The sequence below is a fragment of the Dipodomys merriami genome, unplaced genomic scaffold (genome assembly GCF_024711535.1).
Source record: "Dipodomys merriami isolate MVZ:Mamm:240054 unplaced genomic scaffold, mDipMer1.0.p SCAF_6, whole genome shotgun sequence".
In the NCBI taxonomy this organism is placed as follows: Eukaryota; Metazoa; Chordata; class Mammalia; order Rodentia; family Heteromyidae; genus Dipodomys; species Dipodomys merriami.
Genome location: NW_027206179.1, coordinates 2887062 through 2913964, shown reverse-complemented (window position 1 = coordinate 2913964; position 26903 = coordinate 2887062). Strand labels below are relative to the sequence as shown.

Sequence of the window (26903 nt, the reverse complement as noted above, 5' to 3'; positions counted from 1 at the left end):
AAAATAAACAAGACACAAGAAACAAAGATTGGCTTCTTAATTTGTTATACAGTTTCTAGATGACTCTATATACTGGACCGCATATATGGTGTATAAGCATGCACATCTAAGGGAAACTAAGAGGAGGGCAAAGAAGTATAGGAAAATGGGTGAAAAAATACAGCAGACGGGCCCGTCAGCGGCATTGGTCATTGATGAAAGTGAACTAAGCAACTCTAGGCTGGTGATGGGAGGGAGGGAAAGAGAGAGAAAGAGGAAACAGCTGAAACTGAGCAAAAGGAAAGAAATGTACATATCACCCGATTTGGGAGAAACCGTTTTATTGTTAAACTCTGCAGAGTTCATAAGCTTTGTAGATGAAGACAATGACAAGATGCATTGTGAAGGTTAAAATGTGTTAGTAACTTTAGCTAAGTATCACTATGCCACAATACTGTGGAATTTATGTAATTACTCTCAATAAAGAAAAATGTTACTGTTTTAAAGTACTGACTAAAACATTGAGTCATATGTATTAACTTTTCACATTCTTGTGGGAGTCTATTAGTAAATTCATTACTAATTTCAATATTATACACGCGCTTTTTTTCAAGTCAGACACCAATGGCTACTTTAGAAGGCTTGGATCTGAGTATCACAATTCAAAATTAGCCTGGATAGAAAAGTGTATGAGACTCCATCTTTAACTTACAAGAAAAAATACAGGAGGGGAGGTATTTCTCAAATGGTAAAATGCCACTTGTGAATTACAAAGCCAAGAAAGGGAGTTTGGGTCCTGACTTCCATGGCTGGCACACACACACACACACACACACACGATTTTTTCCATAAATTAATTTTTTCCCTTACCTTCCCACCAACCAACTCTGAAAACCATCAATCCTGTCTTTAATGTTTTTTAAAGCAAGTGATGTCTTTTCTCACGATGGTCTGTGGATGCCACTGTGGCCAGTGCCAATGATGCCAAAGGCTCAGCAGATACCAGGAAATAAAAAGGGGGAGAGAAAAATACCCAATATATTAAATAAAAACCAACCAAAGGAGGGAGATGAAGGGTGGGAAGATGGGAGGGCATGGATGGGAAGGGGAAAAAAAGGAGGAAGCAACAATGCTTGATAAGAGATGTACTCATTACCTTGCTCATGTAATTGCAACTCCTCTGTATGGTATTTTCACAATAAAAAATACATATTTTTTTAAAAAAAGAAAACCAACCAAATCTGCCTGAGCAGGAAAAAAAATGAAAGGAGATGCCCATACATTGCAGGTGAGTCATCTCAAACCGGAGAGGGGCCAGAATAGCAGGAATAGGATATGGATCCCACCCGTGCTCCCTAGACTTGATGCTCAGGATCTGCCCCAAGTTGGTGTTGCTGAACAAACCCTCAGACATGAGCAAGGCCCTAGCCACATGCAGCCCCTCATGCTCAAGGCCAAGGTCTCCTTCCTGTGATGCTCACTGCCCCATGCCCCAGGGCATGCTGGGAGTATCATTCCCCTTCCAGAGCAGGACCCTGAGCCCCATCTTCCCCAGAGGTGCCAAACCATGTGCAGGGGATAAGCAGCTCAGACATGCCACTGGTCATGTCTGGAGACGGCTTGATGCACCCGGAGAGTCCTGCACCCTAGGTTGGTTGGCCTGGTAGGGGTGGATCTGGAAGCTCCCAGAGGCAAAAGCCGCACTCCTGCCCTAACAGGTGGTGAACGACTCATGGACCAACCAGACTGGGTACTGTGATCCAGAAGTCTCTGCCTATGTTCCCAGGAGGATCTGGCAATGGACTGGTAGCTTCCACCAGCCAAAGGGATAGAAGAAGGTAGAAATTTTCTAACTGGATTTGAGAACATCCAAAGCTAAGAATATTGCCTTGAGTTTTATGGTTTTCTTATTTTTCTTCTCTTATTTTGCCACTTCTTGCCAAAATTAACTCATCCAAACTCATATTTGCCTTCTTTCCCCATCCCCCCAGGATGCTTTTGATAAAACAATCATGCAGTGTGTGTTCAGATTTTCTACTTTCTTATAGATATGGGTCAGATAGATAACGTGCAGTTTGCTCTACATACATATTTTTCCCATTGTGGATTCCTTTAAGGGACAAAGAAAAAAAGTAGAAATTACATTTAAATTTTCCTGGCTTTGGCTAGATATTTACTTCAATGTAAAACCTAATTTAGGTTACTCGATTCTTTTTTTTTTTTTTTTGTCGGTCATAGGGCTTGAACTCTGAGCCTAGGATCTGTCCCTCAGTTCTTCAGCTCAAGGCAAGCAATCTACCACTTGAGCTACAACACCACTCCTAGTTTTCTGCGTGGTTTATTGGAGATAAGACTCTCAGGAAGTTTTTTGCCTGGGCTGGCTTTGAACCATGATCCTCAAATCTCTGCCTCCTGAGTAGCTAGGATTATGGGTTGAGCCACCGGATCTCAGCTATAGCTCAATTCTTTTATTATTATTGTTATTGCTCAATTCTTTACACACCTAAAGGCCAATATATGAGTGTTTTTAACTAAAAGTTGCTTTCCTTCAAATATTACCTGAAGAAAGTTACAAAAGTGATATGTAAAGTGATGCAATCAGCTGCATTTTGAAAACACCAAGAGATGGTCTGAGATCCCTCAAGTTTGTTAAGTTTGGACTCTTCATGCAATGTCAGTCTACATGTGATTCTCCTGTTCTACCTACTTTAAAACCAAATGGGAAATATCAATTTACAACTAGTTTGTCTAAGGATTACTACTTTACATCTTTAAAAATGTCATTTTGAGATCAAATGTTTTCAAAGAGTTAATTAAACATGTAATTTTTAAAAACTCAGTAAGGAATCCAGGTGCCAGTGATTCACACCTGTAATCCTAGCTACTCAGGAGGTTGAGATCTGAGGATCAGGGTACAAAGCCAGCCCAGGCAGGAAACTCCTTAGGACTCTTATCTCCAATTAACCACCAGAAAATCAAAAGCAGTGCTGTGGCTGAAGGGATAGAGCATTCTCCTTGAGCTGAAAACTGAGGGCCAGCACCTAGACCTAGAGTTCAATCCCATGACCAAGGGAAGTTAGTAAATGAAAGTCTTGAGAAAGGGAATTGATGAAACAAATTGGTTTCATTTGGATACAAAATGATTTCAGGAGCAAAAACGGTCTTCATTTTTTTTTGGTGTGTTGTGGGGCTTGAACTCTGGGCTTTGGCACTGTCCCTCAGCTCTTCAGCTCAAGGCTAGCACTCTACCACTTCAGTCACAGCACCACTTCCCATCTTCAATTTTTATACCCACAAAATGTTCAAGTAAGTAGCAGATGAGTACATCTTAAGTTTCATAAAATATAACTCATTATAAAATAATTAGCAATAAATAAGTTGATTATTCAGAAAATTAATAATAACAGACACTAATGGGAATATGGCCAAAAGGAATATTATAACTCCTTTGGTAACATAATACGACAAAATATATAATATTACGTACACATAAATATTGGTGTTTGTTATGTCTATGTTTACATATGGTGAGTGTTTATCATGACACTCCTTAGAAGCTGAGTTGCAGAACTAGGCTCTGTTCCAATCAACACATGAATGGAAAAAGTAAATTGAATCTCACAGACACAAGGAATCTTGAGCATGCAATTATATGTTTGAGTCAGGAATATGGGTGGAAGTGGAGAACATCGTGTTCAGTTAATCACCCTGGCAAATGCAGCAGTGGTCTATACTGGACACCATGTGAACAATGAAGCATACAACCTTTCGGTGGGGCAGGGAGGGAAAAACTGGGTAACATTGTAAAAACAGAAATGTACTCAATATCTGATTTACATAATGGTAACTCTTCTGTACAACACATTTACAATACACACAGACAAACAAACAGACATACCAGAAAGAAAGCACACCGATAGAGGCAACAGAGATCCCCAAGTTTTCTCTTATTTTTGAAATGTAGGGAGAAGAAGGCATAGAGTACTAGAGTAGACACCAATGACAATGAAGTAGAAATTGTTAGCTTCTCCAGCAAGGAAACCTGATACACGGTTCAGGCAGAAAAGGCAAACTGGCCACCCTCAGGAAATGGAAGCCCCTGGAGAAGACACAGGAAAAGGAAAATGAAGAAAGAAAAAAGAGAGAAGGGGACCACAGCGGATGTGGAAGTGACCACAGAGTCTGGGGAACTTATCACTGTCCTACAGAGGTGTGACCAGGATGGTCCAGGAAGTGACCTCCGTGGATGAGGAAGTGACCTCAGATTGTGGGGTCCTTTGCTGACTCCAAGTCAGGTGATTAACAGGTGACTACTGGTTTCAGGAAAGTGAAGAACAAGTTGGGAGGACCTACCCTCTTGGGCAGACTGAACAGAAATAGTTAGAGTAATAGATGAGGAGAATGGGATAAAAGTTTGTCCTCTGAGCCAGGCACAGGTGGCACATACCAATAATCCTGGGTATAGAAGCAACAAAGATTTCTACCTCAAAACCCATGTCAGGCTAGGCCCCAGCACTGATACTCTTGCAAGGTCTTGCTGGCTACCATCACCAAATAGCATTTGCATGCTTACTTTTCCAACTTACATTTGCCAAGCCCTTCCTCATAAATATATGCAGCCAGTTCACCGAACCAGCCACCGTGGTGAACTCTGTGCACAGCAGGACCCTATGCTGTGACCTTGGTTTCACTTGTAGTATGAAAAACTAATAGAGAAGACAGGTACGGAGACATGGACAGAGCTGGCACCACGTGGCTGTCCAAGTGGGAACAAGAATTCCTGGAGCACTCAGGACATGATGGGGACACAGCAGAGCAAGACCCATCCATACACCCACAGCTACCAGGATCCTCAGTGTGCAGGCCTGCTATGTTCCCAGAAAGTCATAGAGCATAGAACATCTCTGTCTAACAATGGACTGCCCATATATTGATGAGTGCAGTCCATTGCTCAACAACATGCAAGCACTGAAGAATTTCAAGATTCAGAGTGCAAATGTCTAATTGGATAAATGCATTGATCTTGAATTATTGATCTGTAATGGTAGGATTCCAGGACACTGTTGGTAATACCTGCAGCAGTAAATAAATATATTGAGCTCTTCTGGATTCTTGTGCATGTGCAGTTGGTATAAAAACCTGAATGGTTCATTTCAACAAACTTCTGTGTCTTCCTTTTCCTTTGGTTGTGAGCCTGCCCATCCTCATCTTTGAAGGTGCTCCAATAACTCTGACTGAGCCTTTGCTGGCCATGGCGTTATATGATCATTTGACCTTCACATGGCATCTTCTGGTGTCATCCATTCCCATCATCCCTAGTGACCCTTGATTGGTGTGCTTTTTTGTTTTCAACTTTTTGCTTTCACACAAGTTTGTGAACAACTCAACAAGAGATGAATCCATTCCTGGAGTTTCATTATCTACTGTCTTGGATGAAATCATGGTCCTGAGGGTGTGGAGAGGAAGATGGTACACATGTTTTCTAAGTTTTGTTTTGACCTTGAAGTTGGGCCTCAGATGCAGAGCCAGAGGGCAGAACAGGCTCTGTATTCCTCGAGGACAGTGGAGGACATCCAGGTAACAAGAAGCCACAAAAACTGAAGATCCATTTAGACACCTGCCTGACACTGCAGGCACAGTCTGCATACAGAATCACAGCTCCAAGTCAAAACAGCAGCAATGTTCCCTGTGGCTCTGACACTGCTTCTCCTCCAGCATCCTCTCCTGATCACTTTCTCTGAAGATGGAAGATGCATTTGCAAAGAGAAATCTGTGGCATGCAGCAGGGGAGATGTGGTCATTGCTGGATTTTACCCCCTCTATTCTTGGGAATTGGTCGTTCAAGGCTTGAATGACCCAACCGTGCAGCAACAGAACATTCAGTAAGTGATTTCTTGGATTTTCTTAAATTTTGAATTTTCTCTTTGTGTTACAGTCAGATGTGGGGGAAGTTTGGACACAATCACTGATGTGCTCTGCATCTTCTACACTGCCCTCACTACAACAGCTCTACTTCATTTCAAGTGTTCCTAATGAATATTTTTCTTTCTTCCAAGGGTGTAGAGTTTTCTGTGTGTCTTCCACTCTACTCCCCTTTCCAGAGATGTCCTGACCACCCCATCATCACTGTGATTCCTCCATTCATCACTGTTACTCAGTGTCACTGGGGTGACCAAGAGTCCATACAAAGACATTAAAGTGCAATGTCCCCATCTATAGGGCAAAGGCCAGGGAATCTTCAATCCATTCCGTTCTTTATACTTTTCAAAACAGGACCAATGTTTGGACCGCCTTCACGGCAATGATTCTTAGGATAGTCATGCAGTTTCTGCTTCTGGGGTTAATTCATGTCAGCAAAACTCTGGAAATGGGGAGCTGCTGGACAGATCAGTAATAGGATATGCATGACACATTTTATTTTTTTCCCCTTAACTAATATAAGTAAGCTCCTGTCCTGCTATCCATGTCTTGGCCTGTCTCCTATGTCATTCCCAGAAACTCTGTTTCCATTCGTTGTTCTCCAAATTTTTCCAGGCTTATTTATTTTTCCCTGCTCATAACATCCTAAACTAGATTTGAATGTGTTTTCCATATATATTGTCAGTAATGTGTCTTGAACTCTAGGCTTGGATACTGTCTCTCTGCTATTCAGCTTAAGACAAGTGCTCAATTGCTGGCACCACAGTGCCATTTCCAATTTTCTAGTGGTTTATTGGAGTTAAGAGTCTCATGGACTCTTCTGCCCTGGCTGGCTTTGAACCCTGATTCTCAGATCTCAGCCTCCTGAGTAGATAGGATAATAGGCGTGAGCAAAGGTGCCTGGCTTTTTCATATGTTTTATACACAGTTTCATTCATGCATTTGACCCAGGTGAGTTCACTACTTTCAGATCTATAGAATTCTCTGTAAACTAGATAAGTCATGGATGAATCTTCTCAGACAAGTTGTGTGGAAACACCCTGTATGGGGTTTGTTCAGAAGAATACTTTATTCCATTATATATTTATGAGAGATATTGAAGCCAAATTAATGTGGTGAGGAAGTGAGTGAGAAAGATGGGGCTCATGTGTAAACCCAGCATTAGAAACTCTAATGAGCTGTGTTTGTGTGTGTGTGTGTGTGTGTGTGTTGTGTGTGTGTGTGTGTGTGTGTGTGTGTGTGTGTGTGTGTGTGTGCATGTTCACATACATTCTGGTACTCATGCATCATCTCAAGTCTTGATGGCTGTCCCTTAGCATTTTTTCTCTCATGGCTGGCACTCTACCACTTGACCTACATCTCTGCACAAGTTTCTGTGGATTTGCTTGCACATAAAGTGTGTCACAGACATTCCTGCCCAAAGTGACTACAAAACATAATTCTCATATATCATTCTCCTGAATAGTTATAATTGCAGGCCTGAGCCAACAGTTCCCAATTCATATTTAGTATTACTGACATTCTAGATGTCAAGCCTCAGTTACATTGTACACAATGACATCAGCAAACATCCATGAGAGTTGAGATTCTCTCTATGAGAATTTCCCTAAAATGATTACAATGAATGCTAGGAGAACTCATTGTTCTGAAACATTCTTCATTCATATCGGCATGTGATACCATCTGGGCTTTGAAATGTCTGCAAATTATACCAGTCTGACTGGTCTGGCTTTGTGCCTGTCTTTCCAGAAATCCCAGGCAGGCTACAGTGTTCCTGAGTCTGTACTAACTTCCACAATGTCAACACTAGATGGAGCCCAGGGCCTGTGAGAAGTCAACTGTGAGGTGATAAACCAATTCAGTACCAGAGAAAACTAAAGGCAATTTTGGTGACAAATACTCTGTGGTTCTAAAAACCTCACGAGAACCCCAATGAGTCATGGGTCCAAATATGCCTTCTCCTGGGTGCACAGGGGGCCCATATGCCTCATCCACAGGGAATGGCCTTGTGCGACGATTCTGCCTAGCAATAGCAAGATCTGTGTGCTGGAACTGGCGTTAGACACAGCTGTGGCCACCACAACTCTATTACACCTGGAATACCGAACAGCAGGGTCACCAAAACAGATGAAGGTTAATGATGTTTCACTCTAAAAGTAGGGACTCTTCACTTGGGATCCTGGACTCTGATCCCAGAAGAAGAAATTCTAGACAAGTCACAACAGGATGAAAATGTGGCACAGCTTTTCCCAGTAAGGAAGCAATGAAACAAGCAGGTAGACAAACAAGAAACAGAAAGGCAAAGACACACTCTAATTGAGAATAGACACTCAGCTCTTGGGCTTCCAGGTATATTCAGATGGTAAAGGCAGGAGGTCTCACTTAAAAGTTACACAAACATAGGTTTGTGATCTTTGCTCTAATCAATCCTGGTGTTACACTTTCTGAGTTTCTGTATATTTTGGCCATTCTTTCCAGATGATTATCCTTGATGGAAGGAAGTTGTGCTGTTGTCTATATTTGGTGTAGGATGTTGCTTAACTTTTGGGGAGTGTCTTGTGGGGAAGGCATTTGCCCTACAAAACAACTGCTAATTCATATGATGAGAAATTCATCTCTCAGGAAGCAATTCAACCTGTTTCCTCTCTTTGAAGTAAAGATGGTAGCCCAGTGTTTCGAAATCACATGTTTCTGAGTTGCCTTCTCTAGGACTCATTTTTTTCCTTAATTTATCCAGCTTCTTTTTGTGTTCAATGATTTTGGTCCCTTAATCTTAAGATATGTAGATGGATGAATAGCTCGCTGTTTGCTGTGAGCTTCCCATACATCATATTTTACTAATCTATTCTACTCCATTTTCCCCTAAATGATGTCATTCCCTTAACATTAAGGGAAGTAGATGGACAAGTTTTAAGCTTGAGTTTTTGAATTCCTGGAATACATTAACCAGGCCTCATTTTCCTATCCTGCCTGAGTACATCATCCTTAGTCTACTGCGATCAAGACCAATACAGTACTGGGTGAGTACTAAGATTAACTCAGGTTGAATATGGTAGAGTTGTGCTCATGAGCCCACAACCATATACAATTAGTGATAGCTAATATAAAATTCAGATTGTCTGGTGGTAGATGACTTTCTCAGGTATTGAGGTGATTACAAAATCTACCAAAGGCTGTCCTGGCAATATGGTCATGACACAGTTCTAGTGCTATTACCTAGCCCACACTAAGCTCTAGGACAATATCACTGTCTTACTTCCCTGTCATACCTATTATAATTGGGGTGGAAAACCATGCAATGCCACAGCAGCATGGTAAGGTTTGTAAAGGAAGCCACAAGCTGGGCATGGGTGGCTGATACCTAGAATTCTAGCTACTTAGGAGGCTGAGATCTGTTGACCGGGGTTCAATGCCAGCCCAGGCAGAAAAGTCTGTGAGACTTTTATCTCCAGTAAAACAAAAGAAAGCCAGAAGTGGCACTGTGCCTCAAGTGCTAGAGAGCTAGTCTTAAGCTGAAGATTTTAGGGTCAGATCCCAGGCCTAGAGTTCAAGCCACACAATCAACAACAACAACAAAAAAAAAACAAGCCACAGGACCATCTTGGTGAACACCACAATCTACTCAGGCTATCTAGCATCCCCAAAGCCCAAACTGTCATGTGGATACACTTAAGCCACACTCTAGCTTATGCTGCTGTAGACCAATGCACACTGGATTCCTAGAGAGACCTCAGTTTCTGCCTGGTGCCATCTTGAGCACTGTGCTTCTAGGGCAGTGGTCCCTAAAATTATTCACTGTGCAACCAGACTGGACTGAGCCAGATGACAACAGAGTCACATAGCCACAGTGGCTTCACAAGGCTAAGCAAGAAGACAGTTGTCAGCCTACTCCACCCATGGTGGAAACTGATGCAAATGGCATTTGGTTCTGCCTCAGCGACCTTCCAAAACTTCCTGAAAGATTCTAATGGAAGCTGTGGTGCTAGCACCAAACAGTGCCTCTAGTTTATTCTGGATTATTGGTCCAACCATGACATGCCTGACAAAGGGTTCTAAGAAAAACTCTGATCCAATCTTCTGCCCTGTTCACTAGGAGGTTGTATCCCATACCTGCTGTCGTTCACAAGATTGGAGGAGGGAGGTTGTGGCAGTGTCTTCCTTCTCTACCCTAAACCAATTCCAGAAGCACAACTTAAGATCTGGACCCAAAAGTAGAGACTATAAGCACTTCCCCAGCACTGGTCTGAGTGTACGGGGATGGTGCTGAGATTTAACTTTAATTCTCTCCCTCCCTGCAATGTCGGAGGGTTTCTGTCCATAATGAGCAACTAATGCTGTTAATGGGGAGAAACATGGAGATGGCTTCTTCCCCCTTTTCTCACATATCCTATCCTCTTGTTTGTTCTACTAGAGAAGTATCCTCCAGTCCACACTCCCTGACTCTCGTCTGTTCTTTGTTGGGTGAGGCAATCTTTATGTTCTAGTTTTCTGGGATGCCATCTTGCTCTGTTCTGCGGAATCCCCTAGAGTGATGACATTCTCTGAGTCAGCTGAGTGTGCCTCTATCACATGCCATTGATTGTACTTCTGTGATTTCTTTACTTTCCTCACAAGGCAAGATTCATTTCTTTGCAGAAGGATGCACCATTGGCAAATGTGTGGCAAGTGAGCACAGACACAAAGCAGCCTGCTTTCCTATTTACTCCTAACACAGCAGGCGCTGCCTCTCTGCTCATAATGGTTGAACTCAGGTGGACAATCTATTCCCAATTGGAATTGTATTTCTTAAGATTTTTTCCAGATGCACAGCTAATTTAAGGTACTAAATGATTTGGGATGTGATCTTGGCCTGTTCCTATATCACAGCAGACAGCAGTGTTTTTCACATATCCATATGGAGCAGAGAGGAAAAGCCAGCTTGCTCACTCCCCCCACCCTCTCTCTCTCTGCAATCTCAGAGGAATAGTCATCTCATGTATGCTGATGAAGGCCTGTTCAGGAACTGTCCAAATTCTAAGAACTTTTCTTAGACTCCAAATTAGAATGCCATCCCGTTGGATCTATACATATTACTGTGTGCAGAAATCAACATTTGATTCAACAAAGTCATGAGATTTGCAGTTAATCATTTTTAATACTTCTATACCTACCCAAATTTTGTGATTTCTGTGCAGGATCAACTTAAAGAAATACCAACTGCTTCTCACCCTGGTTTTGGCTGTGGAGGAAATCAACAAGAATCCCCATCTGCTACCCAACATGACTCTCGGGTTTGAGATCTATACTGTGCAATACTCAAGTACTGATATGTTAGAGGATCCACTCACCTGGCTGTCTGGGAAGAATAAAAACATCCCTAATTACACCTGCAGAAGAGACAGCGAAGCTATAGCGGCACTCACAGGAATCTCAAGCACATTCTTCCCAATAGGGACACTGCTGGACCTCTACAAACTTCCACAGGTGAGGCTGGGAGGGGTGGGCAGATGTGAAGCCATATCCACAGTGACTTTGCCCTCAACAGGCTGAAGAGGAGGTGGTATCACAAACCCTTACAAATGCATAATCTCACAGGGAGAAGCCTCCAAAAGTGGGTGGGACATATACATTTTCATTACTGCAAATGAAGGGTGGGGTGTTAAGAGAGGAAAGGATGACCCAAAACTCTGAAGCTTATCTGTACATGTCCAGAAAGAGTTCAGAACATGGGAGATGACTTTGCAAATGGGATAAGCAAACTTTTGTTCCCACCTCTGTACTACCAGTTGTTGTGTTGTTCACATCAGGACTGAGATTTGCCTATGACCATCCTCTTCCTGATGTTGTTTCCATTTGTTCCCTGTAGTTCACCTTTGGGACTTTTGATCCTCTCCTGAGTGACCATGGAAAGTTTGGTACTGTCTATCAGATGGCTGCCAAGGACTCAGGTCTAGCCCTGGCCATGGTCTCCTTGATGCTACATTTCAGCTGGAACTGGGTGGGACTATTCATCACTGAAGACAACAATGGTATGTGGTTCCTCTCAGAATTGAGAGAAGAGATGAGCAAGAGTAGAGTCTGCTTTGCCTTTGAGAACATGATCACTTACAGTGTCCTTTCAGATTACTCAAATAATCTATCGATGCAGCGCCAGCTAATGGACTTATCAACCAATGTGATTATTATTTATGCAGACAGTAAATTTCTACTAGGCTTCATTCTTAAATTTAGGCACTTTGTAATTACAGGCAAAGTCTGGGTGCTGAACTCACCCTATGATGATGTGACTATTGCTAAAAGACATTTTCTGATTGACTCTTTCCATGCACCTATTATCTTCTCTCACCATCATAGAAATACTGCTGGGTTCACCAATTTTATTCTGACAGAGACCTTATCCAAGAACTCAGCAAATAACTCCCTTCCCAGGTCATGGATTCAGTCTGTTTATAGCCTACTGATTAAGTCTGACTGCAGAGACTTGGGGCACTGTTCATACAATGCCACACTGCATTGGTTGCTGAGGCACATTTTTGACATGACCATGTCAGATGAGAGTTACAACATCTACAATGCTGTGTATGCTGTGGCCCATGCCCTCCACCAGATGTTTCTTCATTACATGGAAGAGCCAAGAGTGCACAATGGGCAACCCAGGGCATTTCTCTCTTCACAGGTAATGGCTTTGCTTTTGGGTGACCTACTCTAGGCATGCACAACTTCTATATAAGCTTTCAAAGCAGATGAAACTAGGTTCTCTGGCACCATTTTGGCAAATACAAGGAAGTCTGTTGTGCTCTCCATGAAGTGACGGTAGAGCTGTGAAGACAATGTTCTTGAAGAAGGCTGCATCCTTGACAAGGAAGTGCTGTGTCTTCTGTCCCCATCCTCACTATGTGTGGAAAAAGCCGTCCCCTTTTCAACAGGATATATTCAAACTCTCCTTGTACCTTTTTAAAATAACAGATTAAGGGTGACTTGTTTTTTTTTATTGTGAAAATACTATACAGAGGGGTTACAATAACATGGGCAAGATAATGAGTACATTTCTTTTTTTTTTTTTTTTTTTTTTTTTTGTCGGTCGTGGGGCTTGAACTCTGGGCCTGGGCGCTGTCCCTCAGCTCTTCAGCTCAAGGCGAACGCTCTACCACTTGAGCTACAGCGCCACTTCCGGTTTTCTGGTGGTTTATTGGAGATGGGAGTCTCGGGGTATTTCCTGCCCGGGCTGGCTTTGAACCGCGATCCTCAGATCTCAGCCTCCTGAGTAGCTAGGATTACAGGCGTGAGCCACCAGCGCCCGGCATGAGTACATTTCTTAACAAGCGTTGTAGCCTCCTCCTTTGTTTCCCCTTGCCATCGGACACCTCCCCCCGTCCTCCCTATCCTATCCTCCCCCACGCGCTGAACCAAGGCTGTGAAGGTTGTTTTCGACATAACCACTTGTACATCTCATTGCTGCAATGGGTCCACATGTATCCCTATTTAAACGATTCTTTTTCCCCTTCCCCTCCAAAAAATATACCAACATCAAATATAGTGAAAGCAGGGGTTTTACTGTATACTGTGGGGGAGGGAGATACAAAGCAACAAAGAAATAATCTTATTAATGTGTTAGAAACAATCGCAAGAAAGAAAAAAACATTTGAATTCGTATCTTAGGGTTCATTTCCCTAACATTACCTTATCTGATCTTTTCTACTTGACTCAGACATATACTATATATTACTAATAAAGGAAAGCATGGGACCTATGTTTCTTTGGGCCTTGCTTACTTCATTTAATATAATTTTTTCCAAGCCTTTCCATTTCCTAACAAATTGGGCAATGTCATTCTTTCTGATGGAGGCATAGAGTTCCATTTTGTATATATAACACTTTTTCTTGATCCATTCATCTACTGAGGGGCATCTGGGTTAGTTCCACATCTTAGCTATAGTAAATAATGCTGCAATAAACATAGTCGTTCTAGTAGCTTTAGTGTGGTCTTGTTTGTAAACATTTGTGTTAATGCCCAAAAGTGGGATTGCTGGGTCATAGTGGAGCTCTATGTGGAGTCTTTTGAGGAACCTCCATACTACTTTTCAAAGTGGTGAAACATGTTTACACTCCCACCAACAATACAGTAAGGTTCCGTACTGTCCACATCCCCTCCAGCATCTGTTGTTATTAGAGTTCTTGATTTTAGCCATTTTAACTGGAGTGAGGTGTTATCTCAACGTTGTTTTGATTTGCATTCCTTTTAGGGATAGAGAGGTTGAGCATTTCTTCATCTGTCTACTGGCCATCGTTCATTCCTCTTCAGAGAAGCTTCTCTTTAAGTCTTTAGCCCACTTATTTATTAGGCAGTTGTTTCTTTGAGGATTTGTTTTTGGGGCATTTAATTTTTTGAGTTCCATGTATATTTTAGATATGAGACCCTTGTCCGTTGTATGGCTAGTGAAGATCTTCTCTAAGGTGACTAGTTCTTGAAAACCTAATTTTAACTAGACACAAGTGGCTCACACCTGTGGCTCATTCATGACTACAATTAACCACCAAAAAGACAAAGGGGGAGCTGTGGCTCAATGGACAGAATGATTACTTTGAAAGGAACAAAAAAAAAAAAAGTTGAGTGCCTAAGCTGTGAGGTCACACCAAAGTACAGGCATACACACATACATACACATACACGCACACACACACACACACACACACACACATGCAGTGAACTAAGTCTTGCTTAAGGTAATCTTTCATAGTCTTCAAAAATGTTCTATGATTCTACTTAGTTTATTATTTACCCATATTTCAGACTGAATCTCTGATCAGAATCACAAAATTAGTGATTGAAATGCAATTCAGAGAGTCCCTTGAAGTCTATCATATGATAATTCATATATGGTTGGTTATGGCTGCAGTTTAATTCCGTTGAAATTAAGTTTCTGCATCCCATCCTGGATACCCAGGTTTAACAACTTGGTAACACTTTAGTCTGCTGTGGGCCTGCATTTGATACATTTGGTTGGATTCGTGTGGTGTGTGAATCAGGGGATGGGAATGAAGAGTAATTCATTGTTCTGGGGTTCTGTGATAACACTGAGAAGCACCTCACCATACTATAATGTGTCCCTTTTAGCTGCATCCCTTTTTGAAGAAGATCCAATTTACCAATCCTGTTGGAGACCAAGTGGTTTTGAATGAGGAAAGGGAATTGGAGGCAGAGTATGACATTAAGAGCTTTTGGAATTTTCCAGAAGGTCTGGGACAAAAGGTGAAAGTTGGCGAGTTTTCTCCATTTAGGCCACATGGTCAAAAACTGATTTTGTTTGAAAATCTGATAGAGTGGCCCATAGGAATTACCAAGGTGGGTCATTTCTACTTTTGTTACTTTCTCCTTTATAAAAATGTATTGTTATTAGGAAATAGTTGTAGAAAGAGCTTACAATTCCCTAAGCCAGGTTATGATCACAATGCTTGTAGACAATGTCACGACATCCTTATTTCTCCCCCAGGGTCAGTGGTTTCTAACCATAATGGCATGATCTATGTATAAATGAGCAATAAGCTTATCCTGTTTTAAAGTTTCTTCAATAAAACTATGGCTCAGTGGTGTACATTTCAAAACTTTCTGTTTCTGGAAGTTTCTTACTAACAGATTCATGGAGGGAACAGGGGAACATACCATGACCAATATGTTGTTCTATGTTTGCCTAGTGAATATCATAAAAGTGACACCTGTGAATCATCATACCAGCACTGTGACAAAATATCTGAGGGAATCAAATGAGAAGGCAGAAGGGCTTGCTTTGCTTCTGCCTCGAGATTTCAGACCATGGTTGGATAGATTGTTGCTTCTTAGTCTAGTGAGACAGGATGTAATGAAAGGAGCATGTGCCAGAGAAATTCACCAACTTTCTGACAGCTAGGAAGCCAAGAGAGATGTGAATGGCCCTGGGTACAGCAGCACCTCCAAAGCAATTAGCCATGCTTTAGAGTGTGGGTTTGAAGTTTCTCTGAGTGATTTTCCTCTCATGCTCTTATTCATCTATAAACAGATCAACTGAATTCAAGAATAGGATGCAGGATTAACTCCCATTTCCTAATTTCCTAGAATTAACATCCAACACTTCAAGGCTCCATGATTTCCCGATAGTATGAGTGCTGGGTGTTCAGGCCCCACATATTCTTCAACTCATGTCAGATGAAACTGTAAGAAGGTTCAGTAAATTCATTTGTCGTATGCATATAAATATTATGTGTTTTGATGATCATTTCCCCTAAATCACTGGAGTGTCTCAGATGTCAGGTAAAAGGATAAAATGTCACTAACTTTCATCTGAATATTCTCAGACTCCTCGGTCTATGTGCAGTGAGAGCTGTGGTCCTGGATTCAGGAAGGCCTCTCTGGAGGGAAATGCTACCTGTTGCTTTGATTGCACTCCTTGCCCAGAGAATGAGATTTCTAATGTGACAGGTGAGTCTGTTATTTAGAGAAATTCCCCATCTCTCCTTCCTAACCTTCAGTCCATGCAAGCCAGTGGAGTGATCTACAGTAACATGGCAGGAACACACATGCACCTTCATGCAGAGTTCCAGGGCTACCGTTAACCATACTTTCCTTAGAAGAAACACCCACTGCCCCTTCATTACATCTCTGATTGTATTTTCTAATCTATTACAGGCTTCATCTTGAGAATACCCATATTCCCCTCTCCTCAATTGCATTTTTTGTATTTAAAGAACCCATGGTTTCCATTATTTGTTATAACTACTATATGTCTAGGGCAAGCAGAAAAGGTCAAAAGCTCTGTACTTATGACCATATAAGTTGATGTTAAGCGAAAGGAACACCAAGATAGGAACACAAGTGGTTTTTTCTTTCTTTTTTAAGGTATTTATAATGATCATGTGATTTTTTTGTTTCTTAGATATGTTCCACCCCCATGGTATAACCCCTGTTTTCAATGTATTGGATTCTGGTGCCCTGCATCTTGTATATACATTTTCCTAATTTGGGAAGGGCAAGGAAAAAACAAACTGCTTAAATAGGGACACAGGTTGACCAATTTTAACCAGGAGATGTACAAGACACTATATTGAAAAAGAACTTGACCACTTTGGCATTGTTGGGGGAGTTCTTGGGGAGGTGGACAAGGAAGGGATGATAAGGAAAAAACAAAGGAGGAGGCAACAATGCTAGATAAGAAATGTACACTTTACCTTACTCGTGTAACTGTAACTACTCTGTACAGTATTTTTACAATAAAAACCATTTTAAAAAAGGGGGGAACAATGGTCAATAGGAAAAGTACTCATTACCTTACTCATGTAACTGTAACCATTTTGTAGAGTATCTTTACAATAAAAACATATTTAATAAACAAGGGAGAAATGGAGAAAATAAGGGCTAAACACTGAAAAAAAGAAAATATCAAGGACCAGCTGTTGATTTTTGAAATGATATGCAAATCATCATGGAATTGTGGATGTAACACAGCCTTTCATTTCTGAGTGCCTATTGCTGCTCATTTCTAATTAAATGTTATTTTCTATTGAGCATGCACTAATAATACAATGGGCATTGTTATGATCACTCCATGTCTGACACTGGCACTAGGCTGACTAGCAATTCTTCAAATATAAAAGATTCAGAAGTAGTTTATCATCTCCATTTCATTTCTATTCTCCCTCCTCCAGCTGATCTTTCCCAGACCTTATCCTATCAGTGGAGGGGCACTGTTCTTGACACAGAGCAAATGCTCTGTGTTTGGTTTAATGAGGAGATTGAGGTTTGGATTAGACCCTCTTGTACAAAGTGAAGTGGTTGCGCTGAGTCTCTATTCTCCATTATGTCTTGAATGAGTAGCAGAGAGCCAGAGTGTTATGATCTGTCAAGAATGCAGCACATAATGCTGGTAATTATATATTACACCTGTAATCCAAGCGATTCAGGCAGTTGAGATTTGAGGATGGAGCTTCGATGTAATGATGTACAGGAAACTCTGTAAGATTCTTTCTCACCACTAAGAACCCAAAAAGCTGTAATAGGAGTTGTGGCTCAAGTGGTAGAGTGGTAGTTTTGAGCAAAATACTCTGGAAAACGTCGCATGGCCAGAGTTCAAGCACTGGAGGAAAGAAAGACAGATGTAAGGAAGGAAGGAGCTAGAGAAGGAAGAAGTGAAGGAGGGCGGGAGGGACAGAGGGAGAGAGGAAAGGAAGGAGGGAAGGAAGGCAGGAAAAAAAGAAGGAAGGAAGGAAGAAAGGAAGGAAAGAGAAAAAAAGAAAGAAAGAAAGAGAGAGAAAGAAAGGAAGAAAGAAAGAAAGAAAGAAAGAACGAGAGAAAGAAAGAAAGAAAGAAAGAAAGAAAGAAAGAAAGAAAGAAAGAAAGAAAGAAAGAAAGAAAGAAAGGAAGGAAGGAAGGAAGGAAGGAAGGAAGGGAGGGAGGAAGAAAGGAAGGAAGAAAAGAAGGAAGAAAGGAAGGAAGAAAGGAAGGAAGGAATAGAAAAGAAAGAAAAACATAAAAACAGAAAGAGAGGAGGGAAACAAGAAGAAATGTGAAAAAGAGATTTGATGTGAAAGCATTTTGATATACAGAGTTACTCTATTGGTACTGAACTCAATACAGGTCAACTGGTGAATCAGGGGAAATGAGCTAGCTAGTTGAATCAAGGGGGTTGAGAGGAAAGACAAATACTGACCACAAACTAATAGTGATTCTCACACCTCACCAGACATGGAGCAGTGTGTCAGGTGTGCAGATCTTCAGTTTGCCAACATCCGGAGAAATCATTGCCTGAGGAAATCTGAGGGCTTCCTGGCTTATGAAGAGCCCTTGGGTATGGCTCTGGCTTGCACAGCTCTTTGCTGCTCTGCACTCACAGCTGCTGTTCTTGGGGTGTTTATCAAGCACCAAGACACGCCTATTGTCAAGGCCAATAACTGGGCACTCAGCTACATCCTGCTCATCTCCCTCATCTGCAGCTTCCTCTGCTCCTTACTCTTCCTTGGCCGTCCTCACAGAACTGCCTGCATCCTGCAGCACACCACATTCGCAGTGGTGTTCACTGTGGCTGTCTCCACGGTCCTGGCCAAGACCATCACTGTGGTTCTGGCCTTCACGCTCACTGCTCCTGGGAGAAGCACGAGGCAGAGGCTGCTGTTCTGGGTTCCTAACCTCCTCATCCCCATCTGCACTCTCATCCAGGTGACCCTCTGTGGCCTCTGGCTGCAAATCTCTCCTCCCTTTGTGGAAAAAGACACACAATCAGAACATGGATACATCATCATCCTGTGCAGCATGGGCTCCCTCACTGCCTTCTACTGTGTCCTGGGATTCCTTGGCTCTCTGGCCCTGGCCAGCTTCACTGTGGCTTTTCTTGCCAGAAACCTGCCTGACACCTTCAATGAGGCCAAGTTCCTGACCTTCAGCATGCTGGTGTTCTGCAGTGTGTGGCTCACCTTCCTGCCTGTCTACCACAGCACCAAGGGGAAGGCCATGGTGGCCGTGGAGGTCTTCTCCATTTTGGCCTCCAGTGCAGGTCTCCTAGGCTGCATCTTTGCTCCCAAGTGCTACATCATCCTGATAAGACCTGAGAGAAATTATTTCTCCAGGTTCAGGGAGAGATCAGGTTCTGGAAGAAAAAAACATTAAGATAAAGACAGATGTTGCCTAGAATGTTTAGAGGCTCTGAGAGCAATCTGTATTACATCTTAGTTTAATGTGAGGACATCTTTGAACAAACAAGTTACTCTAATTGATTTCTCTGGTTATGTTAGAGACATAGCACATTCCCAACAAGACCTCCTAAATTTGCATTCGAACTTGGACATTTTATGATTCCTTCAGTGTAATCTGTCCTTTATACTCTCCTACTTCCTAATGAGTATATTATCTACTGTGCTTTTTCCTTTTTCTTTCCTGTCTCAATTATTTTTCCTACCTATCCTATATCACAGCTTCAATATCACTATATTGCTAAGCTACTAGTATAGGAAGTTACGTTGTTGAACATTTCCATGCTTTCATTATGGTCATTCAAGTCCATTCTCGGACCTAGCTGTATATTTCTGTTCAGATATTTTCTATTTTGCTATATAATTGAGTGTATTTTACTGGAAAACCTCCCATTCTCTCTCATCTTTCTTTAAGAATTTTAGAGCAGGATGTTAATCTGTTGCAGTTTCTAACAGGAATCTAAGAATGTATTTTGGGGGGAAGAAATGTGAGTGCACCAAAATAACTACAGTTGTCCAAATGAGTAGTTGCAGCAATAGTTTGCTTATTGGTCATTATTTCTTATTGAAATCCAAAAATACAGAGTACACAATTGGCCAAACAGAGCCTTGTCATCCCAGTCCCTAAGATTCCTCAATATTAATGGATGGAGAAATGCATGGTTGGATAGATTGTTGCTTCTTGGTCTAGTGAGACAGGATGTAATGAAAGGAACATCTGCCAGTAAAATTCACCCACTAAATGACAGCTTGGAAGCCAAGAGAGATGTGAAGGACCCTGGGAACAGTAGCACCTCCACAGCAATTAACCATGCTTTAGAGTGTGGGTTTGAAATTTACCTGAGTGATTTTACTCTCATGCTCTTATTCATCTGTAAACAGATCACTTGAATTCAAGAATAGGATGCAGGATTAACTCCCATTTCCTAATTTCATAGAATTAACATCCAACACTTCAAAGCTCCATGATTTCCTGATAGTATGAGTGCTGGGTGTTGAGGCCCCACATATTCTTCAGCTCATGTCAGATGAAACTGTAAGAAGGTTCAGTAAATTCATTTGCTGTGTGCTTATAATGATTATGTGTTTTGATTATCATTTCCCCTAAATCACTGGAGTGTCTCAGATGTCAGGTGAAAGGATAAAATGTCACTAACTTTCATCTGAATATTCTCAGACTCCTCAGTCTGTGTGCAGTGAGAGCTGTGGTCCTGGATTCAGGAAGGCCTCTCTGGAGGGAAATGCTACCTGTTGCTTTGATTGCACTCCTTGCCCAGAGAATGAGATTTCTAATGTGACAGGTGAGTCTGTTAGTTAGAGAAATTCCCCATCTCTCCTTCCTACCCTCCCTTCCATGCAAGCCAGTGGAGTGATCTACAGTAACATGGCAGGAACACATATGCACCTTCACGCAGATTTCCAGGGCAACGTTAACCATACTTCTCCTTAGAAGAAACACCAATTAAGCCCCTCTGTTTAGTCTCTGATTGTATTTTCTAATCTACTACAGGCTTCATCTTGAGAATACCCATGTTCCCCTTTCCTCAATCACATTTTTTGTTTTTAAAGAAAATATTTACCCATGGTTTCCATTATTTGTAATAACTAGTATATGTCTAGGACAAGCAGAAACTGTCAAAAGCTATGTACTTATGACCATATAAGTTGATGTTAAGCGAAATGAACGACAAGATAGGAACACAAGTGGTTTTTTCTTTCTTTTTTTAATGTATTTATAATGATCATGTGATTTTTTAGTTTCTTTGGTATGTTCCACCCCCATGGTATAACCCCTGTTTTCAATGTATTAGATTCTGGTGCCCTACATCTTGTATATACATTTTCCAAATTTGGGGAGGGCAAGGAAAAAACAAACTGCTTAAATAGGGATACAGGTTGACCGATTTTAACCAGGAGATGTACAAGACACTATATTGAAAATGAACTGTACAACTTTAGCATTGTTGGGTGAGTACTTGGGAACGTGGACAAGGAAGGGATGGTTAGGCAAAAATAAAGCAGGAGGCAATAATCCTAGATGGGAAATGTACACTTTACCTTACTCATGCAACTGTATTTTTACAATAAAATACATTTAAAAAAAAAAAAAACAAAAAATGGGGAACAATGCTCGATAGGAAATGTACTCATTACCTTAATCATGTAACTGTAACTACTTTGTACAGTATCTTAACAATAAAATATATATTTAATAAACAAGGGAGAAATGGAGAAAATAAGAGCTAAAGACTGAAAAAAAAATATCAAGGACCAGTTTTTGATCTTTCAAATGATAAGCAAATCATCATGTAATTGTGGATGTAACACAGCCTTTCATTCCTGAGTGCCTATTGCTGCTCATTTCTAATTAAATTTTATTTTCTATTTAGCATGAAGTAACGATTCATGTGGCTTTGTTATGATCACTCTATGTCTGACACTGGCACTAGGCTGACTAGCAATTCTTCAAATATAAAAGATTCAGAAGTAGTTTATCATCTCCATTTCATTTCTCTTCTCCCTCCTCCAGCTGATCTTTCCCAGACCTTATCCTATCAGTGGAGGAACACTGTTCTTGACACAGATCAAATGCTCAAGAAGTTTGTGTTTGATGTAATGAGGAGATTGAGGTTTGGATTAGACCCTCTTGTACAAAGTGAAGTGGTTGGGCTGATTCTCTATTCTCCATTAGGTCTTGAATGAGTAGCAGAGAGCCAGAGTGGTATGACCTGTCAAGAATGTAGCACATAATGCTGGTAATCATATATTACAACTGTAATCCAAGCGATTTAGGCAGTTGAGATTTGAGGATGGAGCTTGATGTAATGATGTACAAGAAACTCAGTAAGATTCTTTTTCACCGTTAAGCCCCCAAAAAGCTGTAATTGGAGCTGTGGCTCAAGTGGTAGAGTGGTAGTTTTGAGCATGAATACTCTGGAAAACGTTCCATGGCCAGAGTTCAAGCACTGGAGGAAAGACAGACAGATCTAAAGAAGGTAGGAGCTACAGAAGGAAGGAGGGAGGAAATGAAGGAAGGAAGGAAGGAAAGGAAAGAAGGAAGGAAGGAATAAAATGAAAGAAGGAAGGAAGGAAGGAAGAAAAAAGAAAGAAAGAAAGAAAGAAAGAAAGAAAGAAAGAGAGAGAGAGAGAGACAGAAAGAAAGAAAGAAAGAAAGAAAGAAAGAAAGAAAGAAAGAAAGAAAGAAAGAAAGAAAGAAAGAAAGAAAGAAAAGATAAACATAAAAACGGAAAGGGAGGAGGGAAAGAAGAAGAAATGTGATAAAGAGATTTGATGTGAAAGCATTTTGATATAGAGAGTTACTCTATTGGTACTGAACTCAATACAGGTCAACTGGTGAATCAGGGGAAATGAGCTAGCTAGTTGAATCAAGGGGGTTGAGAGGAAAGACAAATACTGACCACAAACTAATAGTGATTCTCACACCTCACCAGAAATGGAGCAGTGTGTCAGGTGTGCAGATCATCAGTTTGCCAACATCCAGAGAAATCATTGCCTGAGGAAATCTGAGGGCTTCCTGGCTTATGAAGACCCATTGGGTATGGCTCTGGCTTGCACAGCTCTTTGCTGCTCTGCACTCACAGCTGCTGTTCGTGGGGTGTTTATCAAGCACCAAAACACCCCTATTGTCAAAGCCAATAACTGGACCCTCAGCTACATCCTGCTCATCTCCCTCACCTGCTGCTTCCTCTGCTCCTTGCTCTTCCTAGGCTGTCCCCACACAGCCTCCTGCATCCTCCAGCACACCACATTTGCAGTGGTCTTCACGGTGGCTGTCTCCACGGTCCTGGCCAAGACCATCACTGTGGTTCTGGCCTTCACACTCACTGCTCCAGGAAGAAGCACAAGGCAGTGGCTGTTCTTCTGGGTTCCTAACCTCCTCATCCCCATCAGCACTCTCATCCAGGTGACCCTCTGTGGCCTCTGGCTGAAAATTTCTCCTCCCTTTGTGGACAAAGATGCACACTCTGAACATGGCTCCATCATCATCCTGTGCAACATGGGCTCTCTCACTGCCTTCTACTGTGTCCTGGGATACCTTGGCTCTCTGGCCCTGGCCGGCTTCACTGTGGCTTTTCTGGCCAGAAACCTGCCTGACACCTTCAATGAGGCCAAGTTCCTGACCTTCAGCATGCTGATGTTCTGCACTGTGTGGCTCACCTTCCTGCCTGTCTACCACAGCACCAAGGGGAAGGCCATGGTGGCCGTGGAGGTCTTCTCCATTTTGGCCTCCAGTGCAGGTCTCCTAGGCTGCATCTTTGCCCCCAAGTGCTACATCATCCTGATAAGACCTGAGAGAAATTCTTTCTCCAGGTTCAGGGAGAGATCACGTTCTGGAAGAAATGAACATTAAGATAAACACAGATGTTGCCTAAAATGTTTAGAGGCTCTGAGAGCAATCTGTATCACATCTTAGTTTAATGTGAGGACTTCTTTGAACAAAGAAGTTACTCTAATTCATTCCTCTGCTTATGTTAGAGACATAGCACATTCCCAACAAGACCTCCTAAATTTGCATTCTAACTTGGATATTTTATGATTCCTTCAGTGTAATCTGTCCTTTATACTATCATACTTCCTAATGAGTACATTATCTACTGTGCTTTTTCCTTGCTCTTTCCTGTATCAATTATTCTTCCTACCTATCCTATCTCACTGCTTGAATAGCAGTATATTGCTAAGCTACTAGTATAGAAATTTACGTTGTTGAACATTTCCATGTTTTCATTATGGTAAATCAACTCCATTCTCTGACCTTGCTATATAGTTCTGTTCACATATTTTCTATTTTGCTACATTACAAAGTATAATTTACTGGAAAAGCTCTCATTCTTTCTCTTCTATCTTTAAGAATTTTAGAGCAGGATGTTAATCTGTTGCAGTTCCAACAGGAATCTATGAATGAATTTTTTAGGGAAGAAATGCGTGTGTACCAAAGTAACTACAGTTGTCCAAATGAGCAGCTGCAGCAACAGTTTGCTTATTGGTCATTATTTCTTATTGAAATCCAAAAATACAGAGTACACAATTGGCCAAGCAGAGCCTTGTCATCCCAGTCCCTAAGAATTCTCAATATTAAGGGATGGAGAAATAGAATCATTTATTAGAAGAGAAAAAGCTCCCCAAGAGAGGACAAAAACATCAGATAGGCTCAGACTTCAAAACTCTCAATGATCTTTACAATTCTATGGGAACAAGTATGATTCAGAAGAGTCCCTAGGAAATCAAAATGTTGAGGAGCTCGAAGTAGGAATATTGTCAGGCCACAACCACCTTGTAAAGCCAGGAGGAGTACAATGGACAAACAAGCACATGTCATGTCTCTGAGTCCAAATATCTTGATGTCATTCAGTACTGTAGCTGTGGCTCGGTGGAGTGACGTCACCCACACATGCATGACAGAGATACACATAGTGCTGTCTCTAATTCTGCTGGGCCATGGATGGAAAACAGAAAAGCATCTGCAGAGAGACAGAATTGTCTGGAAGCCAAACAGCTTATCCCACTTACAATGACTCAAAGAAGAGAGTGCTTACTGTTCTGTATAGGTGCTCATTTAATGATTGCCACTTCTACTTTTCAGTGGTCCATTGGAGAAAAGAGTTTCTTAGAATTCCGTGCCTGGGATGGCTTTGAACTGCAATCCTCAGATCTCAGCATCCTGAGTAGTTAGGATCCCAGTCATGAGGCACCAGCACCCTGTCATTGATGCTGTTTTGATAACTGAGGTCCAGACCTTCATTATGATTGTGATAGTTCCTCTGCAGTACTCAGAAAGAGTTTAGAATAATACAGATATTGTAGTTTGGGGAAGACCTTAACAGGATCAGAACCAGTACTGTATAGGTAGAAAGAGAAAAATTTTTGGTTACCCATTCTGGTAACAAAACAAAACTATAAGAATGTATAAAACATAGGGCACTGAAGCATTCACACAAGTGGTGAAATAATTTTTACTGCGATGTCCTACCATCTGTCTACCCAAAACCATTATGTTGATATTTATGATTAAGTGGGGGTATTTCCAAGACTCTTCATGTATCTAATAGATCAGTACTTACTGGGTAGAGATGCTTCTGTCTTTAGACACAACCAAGGGGTAAAGAACCAAGGGTCTCTTCAAGGCTGGTGCATAGGGAAAGCTCAGCCTCCATCATCACCACTTACAGACCAGGAGTGGGCTAGTGCCAGCCTCTGTTCCAGAGGACCACAGCTTTCCAGGAGATGCTCAGGTGAAGGTGGGAAAACATGGACTCATCATTGACCTTAGGAAAATCAATCTCCAGAGCTCACAATTAGCAAACTTGTGCTTCTTATTGGACCAAATCACTAAGGACTTCCAAACAGAAATGGAAAAAGAGAAAAGAGACGAATAGCCACACTCGATATTTGGAGATCTCAGCTATGCTGGCAAAAGATAGTGTGTCCTTTCTTCCATTGCTTCATTTTCTGCTTATTTTTTTAAGATCCAGTGATGTTTAATCTCAATTTGATTGGACTAAATTACACGTCAGAAATGTGTTTTACATTGAGATATGACAAAGTAAAAAAGACCCAAGAAATAAAGGACCTCTTCTTACTTTTCATATAACTTCTAAATCACTCTATGTTCTTAATCCCATATAAACTGCATAGGCATGCACATCTGAGAGAAGCCAGGAGGAGGGCAAAGAAGTGGAGAAAAATGGGTGAAAAAAAAATACAGCAGAGGGCCCATCAGCGGCACTGGTCATTGATAAAAGTGAACTCAGCAACTCAACAGTGATGATGGGAGGGAGGGAATGAGAGAGAAAGAGGAAACAGCTGATACTGAGCAAAAGGAAAGAAATGTACATATCACCCAATTTGGAGGAAACAGTTTTATTGTTAAAGTCTGTAGCGTTCATAAGCTTTGTAGATCAAGACGATGACAAGATGCATTGTGAAGATTTAAATGTGCTAGTGACATTAGCTAAGTATCATTATGCCACAATAGTGTTAAATTTATGTAATTACATACTCTCAAAAAAGAAAAAGTGTTACTCTTAAAATATGGACTAAAACCTTAGGTAATGTGTATTAAATTTTCACATTCTTGTGGAAATCTATTATTAAATTCATTTTGAATTTGTATATTAGACAGGTAATTTTTTTGTGAGCCAGTCACCAGTTGCTCTCTTAGAAGGCTTGGACCTGAGGATTACAGATCAAAATTAGCCTAGACAGAAAAGTCTATTAGACTTCATCTCTAACTTACAAGTAAAAATATGGGACAGGATGTATTTGTCAAATGTTAAAATGACACATGTGTATTA

The 26903-nt window shown here is 41.3% G+C and overlaps 1 protein-coding gene and 1 non-coding gene across 2 annotated transcripts in view; both read left to right on the top strand.

The window, feature by feature from the left end:
• Positions 1–23962, top strand: part of LOC138813633 (vomeronasal type-2 receptor 116-like) — a 32650-nt gene extending 8688 nt beyond the window's left edge. Inside the window, exons 2-8 of the mRNA XM_070002033.1 lie at positions 5486–5556; positions 5695–5861; positions 11073–11361; positions 11744–12553; positions 14993–15220; positions 20768–20891; positions 23043–23962. Of these exons, the coding sequence (XP_069858134.1) occupies positions 5486–5556; positions 5695–5861; positions 11073–11361; positions 11744–12553; positions 14993–15220; positions 20768–20891; positions 23043–23962 (2609 nt within the window). The remainder of the gene's footprint in view (positions 1–5485; positions 5557–5694; positions 5862–11072; positions 11362–11743; positions 12554–14992; positions 15221–20767; positions 20892–23042) is intronic.
• Positions 903–988, top strand: LOC138814432 (small nucleolar RNA SNORD35). The gene has a single exon (XR_011368007.1). It is a non-coding gene; the product is annotated as a small nucleolar RNA SNORD35 (small nucleolar RNA).
• Positions 23963–26903: the final 2941 nt, after the last annotated feature.